Below are 17,102 nucleotides of genomic sequence, written 5' to 3'. Positions count from 1 at the left end.
TGGCTCTAGAATGGTTTGGGTTAGGGTTACAGTTAGCATTAGGGTTAGGGTTAGCGTTAAAGTTAGGGTAAGGGTTAGGGGGTTGGGTTATGGTATTAGGGTTATAGGGTTAGGGTTACGGTTACGGTTAGGGTTTGGGTTTAGATCTATAAGGATCTGGGGTCCTTTAGAATTGTCCAGAGGGCCTATAGAAGGGACCTTGAAGGCTCTAGAATGGTTTGGGGATTTTAGAAGGCCCTGGGGGGCTCTAGAAGGGTCTGGGGGCCTTTAGAACTGTCCAGAGCATCTCTAGAAGGGTCTGGGGGCATTTAGAAGTGTCCTGAGGTGCTCTAGAGTAGTCTGGGAGGTTTCAGAAGGGACATGAGGGGCTCTAGAATGGTGTAGATGCATTTAGAAGGGATATGAGGGGCTCTAGAAGGGTGTGGGGGCCTAAAGAAGGTTAAGTAGGCATTCTAGAAGGGTCTGGGGGCCTTTAGAATGGGCCTTGGGATCTCTAGAAGGGTCTGGGGGCCTTTTGAATGGCTCGGGGGGGCTCTAAAACGGTCTGGAGGCCTTAAAAGGGGTCCAGAGGGCCACTAGAAGGGCCTGAGGGCCTTTAGAAGGGCTCTAAAGGGCTCTAGAGGGGTCTGGGGGCCTTTAGAAGGGTGCGTGGGGGCTCTAGAAGAGTCTGGGGGCCTCTAGAAGGGCCCTGGGAGGCTCTAGAAGGGTCTGGAGTCCTTTAAAAAGACCCTGGAGGCTCTAGGAGGGTCTGGGGGAATTTAGAATGGCTCCGGGGGGGCTCTAGAAGGGTCTGGGGGCGTTTAGAAAGGACATGAGGAGCTGTAGAACAGTCTGAGGGCCCTTAGAAGAAACATGAGGGGCTCTAGAAGGGTCTGGGGTTTTTAAAAAGGGTCCAAAGGCTCTGAGAGCATTTAGAAGAGACCTTAGGTGCTCTAGAATGGTTTGGGTACTTTTAGAAGGGCCCTGGAGGGGCTCTAGAAGGGTCTGGGGGCTTTTAGGAGGGACGTGAGAAGCTCTAGAAGGGTCCAGGGGCCTTTAGAAGGCCTCTGGGGGGCTCTAGAAGGGTCTGGGGGCCTTTAGAATGGTCCAGATGGGCTCTAGAAGGATCTTGGCGCTTTTAGAAGGGCTCTGGGGGGCTTTAGAAGGTTCTGGGGGCTTTTAGAAGGGACGTGAGAAGCTCTAGAAGGGTCTGGGGGCCTTTAGAAGGGCTCTGGGGGGCTCTAGAGGGGTCTGAGCACCTTTAGAATGGCTCCAGGGGGCTCCAGAATTGTCTGGGGGCTTTTAGAAGTTCTCTGAGGGCCTCTAGCAGGGTATAGGGGCATTAAGAAGTGATCAGAGGTGCCCTAGAAGGGTCTGGGGGATTTTAGAAGGGCTCAGGGGGGTTCTAGAAGGGTCTGGGGGCCTTTAGAAGGGTCTTGAGGGGTTCTAGAAGGGTCCGGGGGCCTTTAGGGTCGTCCCGAAGGGCGCTAGAATAGTCTGGGGGCTTTCAGAAGAGACATTAGGGGCTCTAGAATGGTCTAGATGCATTTAGAAGGGACATGAGGGGCTCTAGGAGGTTGTGGGGGCCTAAAGAAGGTTAAGTAGGCATTCTAGAAGGGTCTGGGGGCCTTTAGAAGGTCTCTGGGAGGATCTAGAAGGGTCTGTAGGCCTTTAGAATGATCCTGGGTGTCTCTAGAAGGGTCTGGGGGCCTTTTGAAGGGCTCTAAAGGGCTCTAGAAGGGTCTGGGGGCCTTTAGAAGGGCCCGTGGGGGCTCTAGAAGGGTGTGGGGGCCTTTAGAAGGGCCCTGGGAGGCTCTAGAAGGGTCTGGAGTCCTTTAAAAAGGCCCTAGGGGCTCTAGGAGGGTCTGGGGGAATTTAGAACTGCCCAGGGGCAGTTCTAGAAGGGTCTGGGGGCTTTTAGAAAGGACATGAGGGGATCTAGAACGGTCTGAGGGCCCTTAGAAGAAACATGAGGGGCTCTAGAAGGGTCTGGGGGTTTTAAAAAGGGTCCAGAGGTGCTCTTAAAGGGTCTGAGGGCATTTAGAAGGGACCTTATGTGCTCTAGAATGGTTTGGGGACTTTTAGAAGGGTCCTGGGGGGATCTAGAAGGGTCTTGTCGATTTTAGAAGGGCCCTGGGGGGCTCTAGAAAGGTCTGGGATCTTTTAGAAGGGATGTGAGAAGCTCTAGAAGGGTCTGGGGGCCTTTAGAAGGGCTCTGGGGGGCGCTAGAGGGGTCTGGGGGCTTTTATAAGGGTCTTGAGGGGTTCTAGAAGGGATTGGGGGCCTTTAGAAGGGCCCTGGGGGGCTCTAGAAGGGTCTGGAGGCCTTTAAAACTGTCCAGAGGGTCTCTAGAAGAGTCTGGGGGCCTTTAGAACTGTCCAGAGGGCCTCTAGAAGGGTCTGGGGGCCTTTAGAACTGTCCAGAGGGGCTCTAGAAGTATCTGGGAGCTTTTAGAAGGGCTCGTGGGGGCTCTAGATGGATTTGGGGTTCTTCAAAAGGGCCCAGAGGGCCTCTAGAAGGGTCTGGGGGCCTTTAGAAGCGTCCTGAGGGTCTCTAGAATGGTCGGGGGTCTCTGAAGTGCCATAGGGGTCTCTAGAATTGTCTGGGGGCTTTTGGAAGGGACATGAGGGGCTCTAGAGGGGTCTGGAGGCCTAAAGAAGGTTTAGTAGGTGTTCTAGAAGGGTCTGGGGGACTTTAGAAGGGGCCTTGGCGGCTCTAGAAGGGTCTGGGAGCCTTTAGAAGGGCTCAGAAAGGATCTAGAAGGGTCTGGAGGCCTTTAGAACGATTCTGGGGGTCTCTAGAAGGGTCTGGGGGCCATCTGAAAGGGCCCTGGGGGCTCTGGAAGGTTCTGGGGGCCTTTTGGAAGGCACATGAGAAGCTCTAGCAGGGTCTGGAGTCCTTTAAAAAGGCCCTGGGGGTTCTAGAAGGGTCTGGGGGCCTTTAGAATTGTCCAGATGGGCTCTAGAAGGGTCTGGGAGCTTTTAGAAGGGCTCTGGGGGCCTCTAGAAGGGTCTGGGGGCTTTTAGAAGGGAAATGAGAAACTCTAGTAGGGTCTAGGGGCTTTTAGAAGGGGCCTGGGGGGCTCTAGAGGGGTCCTGGGGCCTTTAGAATGGTCCATATGTGCTCGAGAAGGGTCTTGGTGCTTTTAGAAGGGCTTTGAGGGGCTCTAGAAGGGTCTGGGTTCTTTTAGGAGGGACATGAGAAGCTCTAGAGGGGTCTGGGGGCCTTAAGAACGGATCTGGGGTGCTCTAGAATTGTCTGGGGGCTTTTAGAAGGGCTCTGAGGGCCCCTAGTAGGGTCTGTGGGCATTAAGAAGTGATCAGAAGCACCCTAGAAGGGTCTTGGGGACTTTAGAAGGGCTCAGAAGGGGCTCTAGAAGGGTCTGGGGGCCTTTAGAATGGTCTTGAGGGGTTCTAGAAGGGGCCTTGTGTGCTCTAGAAGGGTCTGGGGGCCGTTAGGAGGGCTCAGGGAGGATCTAGAAGGGTCTGGAGGCCTTTAGAATGATCCTGGGGGTCTGTAGAAGGGTCTGGCAGCCTTTTGAAGGGCCCTTGGAGGCTCTAGAATGGTCTGGGGGCCTTTAGAACTTTTCAGAGGGTGTCTAGAATGGTCTGGGGGCCTTTAGAACTGTCCAGAGGGGCTCTAGAAGGGTCTAGGAGCTTTTAGAAGGGCTTGCGGGGGCTCTAGATGGATTTGGGGTCCTTCAAAAAGGTCCAGCGGGCCTCTAGAAGGGTCTGGGGCCTTTAAAAGCATCCCGAGGGGCTCTAGAATGGTCGGGGGGCATTTGAAGAGCCATAGGGGTCTCTAGAATGGTCTGGGGGCTTTCAGAAGGGACATGAGGGGCTCTCGAATTGTCTAGATGCATTTAGAAGGGACATGAGGGGCTGTAGAATGGTCTGGGGGCCTAAAGATGGTTAAGTACGCGTAATAGAAGGGTCTGGGGGCCTTTAGGAGGGGCCTTGGGGGCTCTAGAAGGGTCTGGGGGCATTTAGAATGGTTCAGGGGGGATGTAGAAGAGTCTGGAGGCCTTTAGAACACTCCTGGGGGTCTCTAGAAGGGTCTGGGGTCCTTTAGATAGGTCTAGAGAGTCTCTAGAATGGTCTGGGGGCCTTTTGAAGGGCCCTGGGGGGTCTAGAAGGGTCTGGGGGCCTTTTGAGTAGCTCGGGTGGGCTCTAGAACGGTCTGGGGGCCTTAAAAAGGGTCAAGAGGGCAACTAGAAGGGCCTGAGGGCCCTTTGCAGGGCTCTAAAGGGCTCTAGAGGATTCTGGCTGCCTTTAGAAGAGCCCTGGGGGGCTCTAGAATGTTCGGGGGGCTTTTAGAAAGAACATGGGGGCTCTAGAGTGGTTTGGGTTAGGGTTAATATTAGCGTTAGGGTTAGGGTTAGGGTTAGCGTTAAGGTTAGGGTTAGGGTGTTAGGGTTATGGGGTTAGGGTTATGGGGTTATGGTTACGGTTAGTGTTAGGGCGTTAGGGTTAGGGTTAGTGTTGGGGTAAGTGTTACAGTTAGGGTTAGGGTTAGGGGGTTAGGGTTATGGGGTTAGGGTTAGGGGTTAGGGCTAGGGTGTTAGGGTTAGGGTTAGGGTTAGAGTTAGGGTTAGGGTTAGTGTTAGGGGTTAGGGCTAGTGTGTTAGGGTTAGGGTTATGGGGTTAGGGTTAGGGGGTTAAGGTTATTGGGTTAGGGTTAGGGTTAGGGTTAGGGGTTAGGGCTAGGGGGTTAGGTTTAGGGATTAGGGTTATGGGGTTAGGGTTAGGGTTATGGGGTTAGGGTTAGGGTTATGGAGTTAGGGTTAGGGGGTTAAGGTTATTGGGTTAGGGTTAGGGTTAGGGTTAGGGTTAGGGTTAGGGTTAGGGGTTAGGGCTAGGGGGTTAGGTTTAGGGATTAGGGTTAGGGTTATGGGGTTAGGGTTAGGGTTATGGGGTTAGGGTTATGGGTAGGGGTAGTGGGTTAGTGTTATGGGGTTATGGTTAGGGGGTTAGGGTTAGAGTTAGGGTTAGGGTTATGGTTAGGGGTTAGGGTTAGGGTTAGGTTTAGGTTTAGGGTTAGGGGTTAGGGTTAGGTTTAGGGGTTAGGGTTACGGATAGGGTTACGGTTAGGGTTAGGGTTCGGGTTCGGATCTATAAGGATCTGGGGTCCTTTAGAATTGTCCAGAGGGCCTATAGAAAGGTCTGGGGGCCTTAAAAAGGACTCTGGGGAGATCTAGAAGTCCCTTAGACCCTTCTTGAGCCCCTCATGTCCCTTCTTAAAGCCCCCAGACCCTTCTAGATCCACACAGGGCCCTTCTAAAGCCTCCCAGATCCTTCTAGAGCTCCTCAATGCCTTTCTAAAGGCCCCCAAACCATTCGAGAGCCCAGGAAGGCCCATCTGAAGGCTCCCAGACCCTTCTAGAGCTCTCCAGAGCCTTTCTGAAGGCCCCCAGACACTTCTAGAGCCCCCCAGAGTTCTTCTAAAGGCCCCTAGACCTTTCTAGAGCCCCTCTGGACCATTCTAAAGGCCCCTAGACCTTTCTAGAGCCCCCCAGGCCCATTCTAAAGGCCTCCAGACCCATCTAGAGGCCCCCAGAGTCCTTCTAAAGGCCCCTAGACCCTTCTACATGTCCTCTGGACCCTTTCTAAGCCCCCGCCGACCCTTCTAGAGCCCCCACAAGCCCTTCTAAAGGGCCCCAGACCATTCTAGAGCCCCTCAGGGCCCTTCTATATGCCCCCAGACCTTTCTAGAGCACCTCACGTTCCTTCTAATAGCCCCCCAGACACTTCTAGAGCCCTGCAGAGCTTTTTTAGAAGCACCCAGACCATTCTAGGTACCCTCAGAGCCCTTCTAAAGGCCTCCAGACCCTTCTAGAACCTCTCTGGACTACTCTAAAAGCTCCTAGAACCTTCTAGAGCCCCCCAGGCCCATTCTAAAGGACAATGCCTGAGTCGTCTATGCCTATTGTGACAGCATCGTCATTTACAATGCCTGTGTCACCTGTCCCTATTATGACATCATTGTTATTTACAATGCCAGAGTCATCTTCGCCTATTGTGACATCATCGTAATTTATAGTGCCTGTGTCTTCTGTGCCTATTTCGACACCATCGTCATGTACAATGCCTGTGCCTATTGTGACATCACCATCATTTACAATGCCGGTGTCGCCTGTGCCTATTTTTACATCATCGTCATTTACAATGCCTGTGGCTCTAGTTATACCATCGTCATATACAATGCCTGTGCCTATTCTGACATCATCGTCATTTACATTACTTGTGTCGTCTGTGTCTATTTTGACATCATCGTCATTTACAATGCCTGCGTCTCCTGTTCCTCTTGTGACATCATCGTCATTTACAATACTTGTGGCTATTGTGGCATCAGCGTCAATTACAATGCCTGTGCCTATTGTTACATCATCATCATTTACATTACTTGTGTCATCTGTGCCTACTTTTACATCATCTTTTTTTTACAATACCTGTGACTCCTGTTCCATTTGTGACGTCGTCGTCATTTACAATGCTTGTGTCTATTGTGGCATCACCGTCTTTTACAATGCCTGTTCCTAATGTGACACCATCGCCATTTACAATGCCTGATAATATTGTGACATCATCATCATTTACAATGCCTGTGTCGTCTGTGCCTACTGTGACATCATCATCATTTACAATGCTTGTGTCGTCTTTGCCTATTGTGACATCATCTTCATTTCCCCAGGGCTCAGTGCTCGGTCCAGCCCTGTTCAATGTCTTAGCAAGTTTGTGGATGACACTAAGCTGGGTGGAAGTGTCGATCTGCTGGAGAGTAGGGAGGCTCTGCAAAGGGATCTGAACAGGCTGGACCGCTGGGCAGAGTCCAATGGCATGAGGTTTAACAAGGCCAAATGCCGGGTCCTGCACTTGGGGCACAACAACCTTATGCAGTGCTACAGACTAGGAGAAGTCTGTCTAGAAAGCTGCCTGGAGGAGAGGGACCTGGGTGTGTTGGTTGACAGCGACTGAACATGAGCCAGCAGTGTGCCCAGGTGGCCAAGAAGGCCAATGGCATCTTGGCTTGTATCAGAAACAGCGTGACCAGCAGGTCCAGAGAGGTTCTTCTCCCTCTGTACTCGGCATTGGTGAGACCACTCCTTGAGTACTGTGTTCCGTTCTGGGCCCCTCACCACAAGAAGGATGTTGAGGCTCTGGAACGAGTCCAGAGAAGAGCAACAAAGCTGGTGAGGGGGCTGGAGAGCAGGTCTTACGAGGAGCGGCTGAGAGAGCTGGGGTTGTTTAGCCTGGAGAAGAGGAGGCTGAGGGGAGACCTCATTGTTCTCTATAACTACCTGAAAGGAGGTTGTGGAGAGGAGGGTGCTGGCCTCTTCTCTCAAGTGACAGGGGACAGGACGAGAGGGAATGGCCTCAAGCTCCGCCAGGGGAGATTTAGGCTGTACATTAGGAAAAAATTCTTCACAGAAAGGGTCATTGGGCAGTGGAACAGGCTGCACAGGGAGGTGGTTGATTCACCTTCCCTGGAGGTGTTTAAGGCACGGGTGGACGAGGTGCTAAGGGGCATGGGTTAGTGTTTGCTAGGAATGGTTGGACTCGATTATCCGGTGGGTCTCTTCCAAACTGGTGATTCTATGATTCTATGATTCTATGATTATATTTGCAATGCCTGTGTCTGCGCCTAGTTGACATCATTGTCATTTACAATGACTTTTCCTTTTGTGAAATCATTCTCATTAACAATGCCTGTGCCTATTGAGACATCATCGTTATTTCCAATGCCTGAGCCGTCTGTGGCTTTAGTGAAATAATCGTCATTTCCAATGCCTGTGTCGCCTATCCCTATTTTGAAATCATCGTCTTTTACAATGCCTGTGCCTATTGTGACATCACCGTCATTTACAATGCCTGTGCCGTCTGTGCCTATTGTGACATCATCGTCATTTACAATACCTGTGCCTCCTGTGCCTATTGTGACATCATCGTTATTTACAATGCCTGTGTCGCCTGTACCTATTGTGACACCATCATCATTTACAATGCCTGTGTTGTCTATGGCTGTTGTGACATCATCATATATTACCATGCCTGTGTCGTCTCTGCGTATTGTGACATAATCGTCATTTACAGTGCCTGTTCCTAATGTGACATCATTTTCATTTACAATGTTTGTGCCTATTGTGACACAATCGTTGTTTACAATCCGTGTGCCGTCTGTGCATATTGTAACATCATCGTCATATAGAATGCCTTTGTCGCCTGTCCCTTTTGTGACATAATCATCATTTACAATGCTTGTGCCTACAGTGGCATCAACGTCATTTACAGTGCTTGTGGCTATTGTGACATCATTGTCATTTACAATGCCTGTTCCTATTCTGACATTATTGTCATTTACAATGCCTGTGCATATTGTGGCATCATCATCATTTACAATGACTGTGCCGTCTGTTCCTATTGCGACATCATCGTTTTTTACAATCCCTGTGTCGTCTGTGCCTATTGGGACATCATCGTCATTTACATTACTTGTGTCATCTGTGTCTATTTTGACATCATCGTCATTTACAATGCCTGCGTCTCCTGTTCCTCTTGTGAAATCATCGTCATTTACAATGCTTGTGCCTATTGTGGCATCACCGTCATTTACAATGCCTGTGCCTATTTTGTCATCATCGTCATTTAGAATGCCTATGCCTATTGTTACATTACCATAATTTAGATTACTTGTGTCGTCTGTGCCTTTATTTACATCATCGTTTTTTACAATGCCTGTGTCTCCTGACGCATTTGTGACGTCATTGTATCTTACAATGCTTGTGCCTATTGTGGCATCACCGTCATTTACAATGCCTGTGCCTATTTTGACAACATCATCACTTACAATGCATGTGCCTATTGCGACATTATCGTCTTTTACAATGCCTGTGCCTATTGTGACATCGTCGTCATTTACAATGCCTGTTTCTCCTGTTCCTCTTGTGACATCATCGTCATTTACAATGCCTGTGCCTATGGTGACATCATCGTCATTTACAATACCTTTGTCACCTGTGCCCATTGTGACATCATCATTATGTACGATGCCTGTGTCCTCTGTTCCTATTGTTTCATCATCGTCATATACAATGACTCTGTCAATTGTGACATCATCGTCATTTACAATGCCTGTTCCTCTTGTGACGTCATCGTCATTTATAATGCCTGTGCATATTCTCACATCATCGTCATTTTCAATACCTGTGCCTATTCTGACATCACCGTCATTAACAATGCCTGTGCCTATCGTGACGTCATCGTTTTTTACAATGCCTGTGTCGTCTGCTCCTATTGTGACAGCATCGTCATTTACAATGCCTGTGCCTATTGTGACATCATCGTCGTTTACAATGCCTGTGCCATCTGTGCCTATTGTGACATCATCCCTGTGCCGCCTGTGCCTATTGTGACATCATCATCATTTACAATGACTGTGCCTTTTGTGAAATCACTGTCATTAACAATGCCTGTCCCTATTGTGACATCATCGTCATTTACAATACCTGTGTTGTCTGTGCCTATTAGGACATCATCGTCATTTACAATGCAAGTGACTATTGTGACATCATCGTCATTTTCAATGCCTGTGGCTATAGTTATAACATCGTCATATACAATGCCTGTGCCTATTGTGACATCATCGTCACTTATAATACCTTTGTCAGCTGTGGCTATTTTGACATCATCGTCATTTACAATGCTTTTGGCTATAGTTATACCATTGTCATTTACAATGTCTTTGCCTGATGTGACATCATCGTCATTTACAATGCCTGTGACTCTTGTGACATCACCGTCATTTACAATACACGTGTCACCTGTGGCTATTGTGACATCTTCATCATTTACAATGCCTGTGCCTATTGTGAAATCATTGTAATTTACATTACTTTTGTCGTCTGGGTCTGTTTTGACATCACCGTCATTTACAATGCCTGTGCCTATTGCGAAATCATTGTAATTTACATTACTTTTGTCGTCTGGGTCTGTTTTGACATCACCGTCATTTACAATGCCAGTGCCTCTTGTGACATCATCGTCATTTACAATACATGTGTTTCTTCCTGGACTTCAGCAAAGCCTTTGACACAGTTTCTCACAGCGTTCTGCTTGAGAAACTGTCGGCCTCTGGCCTGGACAGGCGCACACTCTCCTGGGTGGAAAACTGGTTGGATGGCCGGGCCCAGAGTGTGGTGGTAAATGGTGTGAAATCCAGCTGGAGGCCAGTGACAAGTGGGGTTCCCCAGGGCTCAGTGCTGGGACCAGCCCTGTTCAATGTCTTTATCAATGACCTGGATGAAGGCATCGAGTGCACCCTGAGCAAGTTTGCGGACGACACTAAGCTGGGTGGAAGTGTCGATCTGCTGGAGAGTAGGGAGGCTCTGCAAAGGGATCTGAACAGGCTGGACCGCTGGGCTGAGTCCAATGGCATGAGATTTAACAAGGCCAAATGCCGGGTCCTGCACTTGGGGCACAACAACCCTATGCAGTGCTACAGACTAGGAGAAGTCTGTCTAGAAAGCTGCCTGGAGGAGAGGGACCTGGGTGTGTTGGTTGACAACCGACTGAATATGAGCCAGCAGTGTGCCCATAGTTATACCATCGTCATTTACAATGCCTGTGCCTGTTGTGACATCATCGTCATTTACAATGCCTGTGCCTATTGTTACATCATCATCATTTACATTACTTGTGTCGTCTGTGCCTATATTTACATCATCATTTTTTACACTACCTGTGTCATCTGTTCGATTTGTGACGTCATGGTAACTTACAATGCTTTTGCCTATTGTAACATCACCGTCGCTTAAAATGCCTGTGCATATTGTGACATCATCGTCTTTTAAAATGCCTCTGCCTATTGTGACATCATCGTGTTTTACAATGTCTGTGCCTATTGTAACATCATCGTCATTTACAATGACTGTCTGCTGCGCATATTGTGACATCATTGTCATTAACAATGCCTGTGCCTATTTTGACATCATCGTTATTTACATTCCCTTTCTCGCCTGTGCCTAGTGTGACATAATCTTCATTTACAGTACCTGTGCCTATTGTCACATCATCGTCATTTGTATTACTTGTGTCATTTGTGCCTATTTTGACATCATCATCTTTTACAACGTCTGTAACTCCTGTTCCTTTTGTGACATCACCGTCATTTACAGTGCTTCTGCATATTGTGGCATCATCGTCATTTACAATGCCTGTGCCTATTGTGACATTATCATCATTTTCACTGCCTGTGCCTATTCTGACATGATTGCATTTACAATGCCTAAGCCTATTCTGTCATCACTGTCATTTACAATGACTGTGTCTCCTCTGCCTATAGTGACATCATCGTCATTTACAATGCATGTGCCGTTTGTGACATCTTAGCCATTTACAATGCCTGTGCCTATTGTGACATCACCATCATTTACAATGCCTGTGCCTATTGTGACATTATAGTCATTTACAATGCCTCTAGCTAGTGTGATATCATCGTCATTTATAATGCCTGTTCCTATTGTGACATCATTGTCATTTACAATGGCAGTGTTTCCTGTGGCTATTGGATATCATAGTCACTTACAATGCCTGTGTCTCCTGTCCCTATTGTGACATCGTCGTCTTTTATAATTCCTAAGCCTATTGTGACATCATTAACATTTACAGTGACTGGGCCTATTGTAGTATCATCGTCATATACGATGCCTGAGCCTATTTTGACATCATCATCATTTACAATGCCTGTGCCGTCTGTGACTATAGTGCCACCATCGTCTTTCAAATTCTGTAAGTTACCTGTGCATATTGTGACAACATCGTCATTTACAGTGCCTGTCCCTATTATGACATCATCGTCATTTACAATGCCTGTGTCGTCTGTGCCCATTGTGACATCATAGTCATTTACAATGCCTGTGTCATCTGTTCCCATTGTGACATCATTGTCATGTAAAATGCCTGTGTCCTCTCTTCCTATTGTGACATCATTGTCATTTACAATGCCTCTGCTTTTTGTAACATCAACGTCATTTAAAATGCCTGTGCATATTGTGACGTAATTGTCATTTCAAATAGCTCTGCCTATTGTGACATCATCGTCATTTACAATGCCTGTGCCTACTGTGACATCACTGTTATTTACAATGCCTGTTCCTGTTGTGACATCATCGTCATTTATAATGCCTGTGCATATTCTCACATTATCGTCAATTTCAATATCTGTGCCTATTCTGTCATCATTATCATTGACAATGCCTGTGCCTATTGTAACATTATCGTCATCTACAATGCCTGCCTCCTCTGTTCCTATTGTGACATCATCGTCATCTCCAATACCTTTGTTGTCTGTCCCTATTGTGAAATCATCTTCTTTTACGATGCCTTTGCCTATTCTGACATCATCGTCATTTACAATGACCCTGTCACCTGTGACGATTGGGAAATTGTCATTTACAAAATCTGTGCCTATTGTGACATCATCATCATTTACTATGACAGTATAGTCTGTGCCTATTTTGACATCATCGTCATTGTCAATGCCTGTGCCGTCTGTTCCTATTGTGACATCATCGTCATTTACAATGCCTGTGTCATCTGTGCCTGATTTGAGATCATCATAATTTACAATAACTTTTTCGCCACTCCTTATTGTGACGTCATTGTCATTTACAAAGTCTTTGTAACCTCTGCCGATTGTGACATCATCGGTATATACATTCCTGTGTTGCCTGTCCCTATTGTGACATCATCGTCATTTACAATGCCTGTGTCTATTGTGAAATCCTCATCATTTAAAATGCCTGGGACTATTGTGACATCATCGTCATTGACAATACCTGTGTCATCTGTGCCAATTTTGACATCATCGTCATTTACAATGCCCGTGGCTCCTATTCCTATTGAGACATATTTGTCATTTACAAAGCTTTTGCCTGTTGTGTCATTACAGTCATTTAAAATACTTTTGCCTGTTGTGACATCATCATTTATAATTCCTGTTCCAGTTGTGACCACATCATCATTTACATATGCCTGTGCATATTGTGACTTACTCGTCATTTACAATGCCTATGCATATTCTGACATCATCGTCATTTATAATTCCTGTGCCTATTGGGAAATTATAGTAATTGACTATGCCTGTGTCTCCTGTGCCTATTGTGATATCATCATCATTTACAATGTCTGTGTCATCTGTGCCTATTTTGACATCATCTTCATTTACATTGCCTGTTCCTATTGTGTCATCATCGTCATTTACAATCCTGTGCCCTCTGTGCCTCTTTAGATTTCATCATCATTTACAGTGCCTGTGCCTTTTATGACATCAACATCATTTCCTATGCCTGTGCCTATTGTGACATCATCGTCATTTATGACAGTGCCCATTGTGATGTCATCGTCATTTACTATGCCTGTGCTTATTGTGACATCATTGTCTTTTACAATGCCTGTGACTCTTGTTACATCATCATCATTTATAATGCCTGTGCCTATTGTGACATCATTGACATTTACAATGCCTCTCGTCTGTGCATATTGTGAAATCATCGTGATTTACAATGCCTGTGTCTATTGTGATATCATCGTCATTTACAATGCTATGTCTTCTGTGCCTATTGTCACATCATCATAATTTAAAATGCCTGTGCCTTTTGTGACATCATCATCATTTACAATGCCTGTGCCTATTGTGACATCATCGTCATTTATAATGCCTGTGCCTATTGTGACATCATCATCATTTACAATGCCTGTGTCGTCTGTGCGTATTTTGACATCATTGTCATTTCCATTGCCTGTGCTTATTGTGACATCATCGTCATTTCCAATGCCTGAGTCGCCTGTGACTTTTGTGACATCATCATAATTTAAAATGCCTGTGCCTTTTGTGACATCATCATCATTTACAATGCCTGTGCCTATTATGAAATCATCGTCAACTACAATGCCTGTGCCTATTGTGACATCATCGTCATTTACAATGCATCTGTTGTCTTGCATATTGTGACATCATCATAATTACAATGCGAGTGTCACCTGTGCCTAATGTGACATCTTCGTCATTTACAATTCCTGTGCCTGTTGTGACATCATCGTCATTTACAATGCCTGTACCTATTGTGGCATCATCATAATTTACAGTGCCTGTGCCTATTGTTACATCATGGTCATAAACAATGAGTGTTCCATGTGGTCTTATTGTGACATTATCGTCAATCACAATGCCTGTGTCGCCTGTCACTATTGTGACCTCATCATCATGTACAAAGCCAGTGCCTATTCTGACATCATCGTCTTTTTCAATGCCTGTGTTGTCTGTGCCTATTTTGAAATCATCGTCAAGTACAATGCTTGTCTCGTCTGTGCATATTGTAACATCGTCGTGATTTGTAAAGCCTGTTCCTATTGTGATATCATCATAATTTACAATGCCTGTGCCTATTGTGATATCATCATCATTTAAAGTCTGTGTCGTCTTTGCCTATTGTAACATCATCGTAATCTAAAATGCCTATGACTATTGTGACATAATCGTCATTTATAATGCCTGTGCCTATTGTGACATCGTCATCATTTACAATGACTGTGTCGTCTCTGCCTATTGTGACATCATCGTCATTTACATTGCCTGTGCCAATTGTGATATCATTGTATTTACAATACCTCTTTTGCCTGTCCCTATTGAGACATCATCGTCATATACAGTGCCTGTGCCATCTGTGCCTACTATGACACCATCGTCATTTACAAAGCCTTTGTCATCTGTGCCTATTCTTATATCGTTGTCATTTACAATGCCTGTGCCTATTGTGACATCATAGTAATTTAAAATGCGTGTGTCGTTGTCCCTATTGTGACATCATCATCATTTACAATGCCTGTATCATCTGTGCTTATTGTGACATCATCTTCTCTTACAATGCCTGTGTCGTCTGTGCCTAATGTGACATCACCATCATTTACTATGCCTGTATCATCTATGCCTATTGTGACATTATCGTCATTTACAATGCCAGTGTCGTCTGTGCCTATTATTACATCATCGTCTTTTACCATGCCTGTCCCTATTTTGACATCGTCGTCATTTACAATGCCTGTGTCTACTCTAGCATCATCGTCATTTATAATGCCTGTGCCTATTGTGACATCATCGTCATTAACAATGTCTGTGCCTATTGTGACATCATCATCATTTACAATCCTGTGTCGTCTGTGCCTATTGTGACATCATCGTAATTTAAAATGCCTGTGCCTATTGTTACATCATTGTCGTTTACAATGCCTGTGCCTATTGTGACATCATCGTCATTTATAATGCCTGTGCCTATTGTGACATCATCATCATTTACAATGCCTGTGTCGTCTGTGCGTATTTTGACATCATTGTCATTTCCATTGCCTGTGCTTATTGTGACATCATCGTCATTTCCAATGCCTGAGTCGCCTGTGACTTTTGTGACATCATTGTCATTTACAATGCCTGTGCCTATTGTGACATCAGCTTCATTTATAATGCCTGTGCCTATTGTGTAAGCATCGTCATTAACAAAGCCTGTTCCTATTGTGACATCATCGTAATTTCAAAATGCCTGTGACTAATGTTACATCACCGTCGTTTACAGTGCCTGTGGCTATTGTGATATCATCGTCATTTACAATGCCTGTGTCCTCTGTGCGTATTTTGACATAATCTTCATTTACAAAGTTTGTGTTGCCTGTGCCTATTATGACATCATCCTCATTTACAATGCCTGTGTCTTCTGTGCCTATTTTGACATCATCGTAATTTGCAATGCCTGTGCCTACTGTGAAATCATCGTTATTTAAAATGCCTTTGTCATCTCCGCCTATTGTGACATCTTCATCATTTACAATGCCTGTGACTATTGTGACATAAACATCATTTAAGAAGCCTGTGTTAATTTAAAATTCCTGTGACTATTGTGAAATCATTGTCATTTACTATCCACGTGCTTATTGCGAGATCAACATCATTTACAATGCCTCTTCCTATTGTGACATCATCATCATTTACAATGCCTGATACTATTGTGAAATAATCGTCATTTGCAATGCCCATGTCGTCTGTGCCTGTTGTGACATCATCATCATTTACAATGCCTGTGCCTATTGTAACATCATAGTCAGTTACAATGCCTGTGCCTATTGTGACAACATCGTCATTTCCAATGCCTGCACCTATTGTGACATGATCGTCATTTACAATGACTGTGCCTGCTGTGACATCATTGTCATTTACAAACTCTGTGCCTATTGGGACATCAGAGTCATTTATAATTCCCGTACCGATTGTGACATTATCATCACCTACAATGCCTGTGTTCTCTGTGTTTATTGTGAGATCATCGTAATTTACAATGCCGGTGTCGTCTGTTCCTATAGTGACATCATCGTCACTTAAAATGCCTGTGATTATTGTAGCATCATCATCATTTACAATGCCTGTGCCTAATGTGACATCATCGTCTTCTACAATTCCTGTGCTGATAGTGACATTATCATCATTTACAATGCCTGTGTCTTCTGTGCCTATTGTGGCATCATCGTAATTTACAATGCCTGTGTCATCTGTTCCTATTGTGATGTCATCGTCACTTAAAATGCCTGTGGTTATTTTGATGTCATCGTCATTTACACTGCCTGTGCCTGTTGTGATATCATCGCCATTTTTAATGCCTTCACCTATTGTGACATCATCGTCATTTAGAATATCTGTGCCTATTGTTATTACATCGTCATGTACGTTTCCTGTGCTTATTGTGACATCATCGTCATTTACCATGCCTGTGCCTATTGTGACATCATCGTCATTTTAAATGCCTTAGACTATTGTGACATCATCGTCATATACATTTCCTGTGCCTATTGTGACATCATCGTAATTTACAATGCCTGTTTTCTGTGCCTATTTTGACATCATTGTAATTTAAATGCCTGTGTCGTCTGTTAATATTGTGACGTCAATGTCACTTAAAATGCCTGTGATTATTTTGGCGTCATCGTCATTCACAATGCAGTGCCTGTTGTAACATTATCATCGTTTACAATGCCTTTGCCTATTGTGACATCATCATCACTTACAATGCCTGTGCCTCTTGTAAC

At 45.6% G+C, this 17,102-nt stretch overlaps 1 protein-coding gene across 1 annotated transcript; it reads right to left on the bottom strand.

Moving 5' to 3' along the window:
• Positions 1-5,034: 5,034 nt before the first annotated feature.
• LOC138733937 (perilipin-4-like) lies at positions 5,035-16,782 on the bottom strand. Its single transcript, XM_069881457.1, has 10 exons — positions 16,287-16,782; positions 14,016-14,381; positions 12,812-12,871; positions 12,108-12,575; positions 11,027-11,194; positions 9,635-9,838; positions 7,953-8,240; positions 6,428-6,544; positions 6,088-6,315; positions 5,035-5,129 (listed from the first exon to the last, which is right to left on the bottom strand). The coding sequence occupies exons 1-10, from the start codon at positions 16,780-16,782 to the stop codon at positions 5,035-5,037; spliced, it is 2,490 nt and encodes an 829-aa protein (XP_069737558.1).
• Between the last annotated feature and the right edge of the window lie 320 nt (positions 16,783-17,102).

Source organism: Phaenicophaeus curvirostris, unplaced genomic scaffold (genome assembly GCF_032191515.1).
Source record: "Phaenicophaeus curvirostris isolate KB17595 unplaced genomic scaffold, BPBGC_Pcur_1.0 scaffold_48, whole genome shotgun sequence".
NCBI lineage: Eukaryota > Metazoa > Chordata > Aves > Cuculiformes > Cuculidae > Phaenicophaeus > Phaenicophaeus curvirostris.
This window is presented reverse-complemented; position numbering and strand designations above follow the sequence as displayed.

Coding starts and splice junctions, on each gene's coding strand:
- LOC138733937 (XM_069881457.1), bottom strand. CDS start 16,782: ATGGTAAATGACGATGATGTCACAATAAGCACAGGAAACGTACATGAC. Junction 11,195..12,107: donor AACAGGCATTGTAAATAACA/GTGATGTCACAG, acceptor ATGTCACAATAG/GCACAGGCATTGTAAATGAC. Junction 5,130..6,087: donor CACCGGCATTGTAAATGATG/GTGATGTCACAA, acceptor ACCTTTCTATAG/GCCCTCTGGACAATTCTAAA.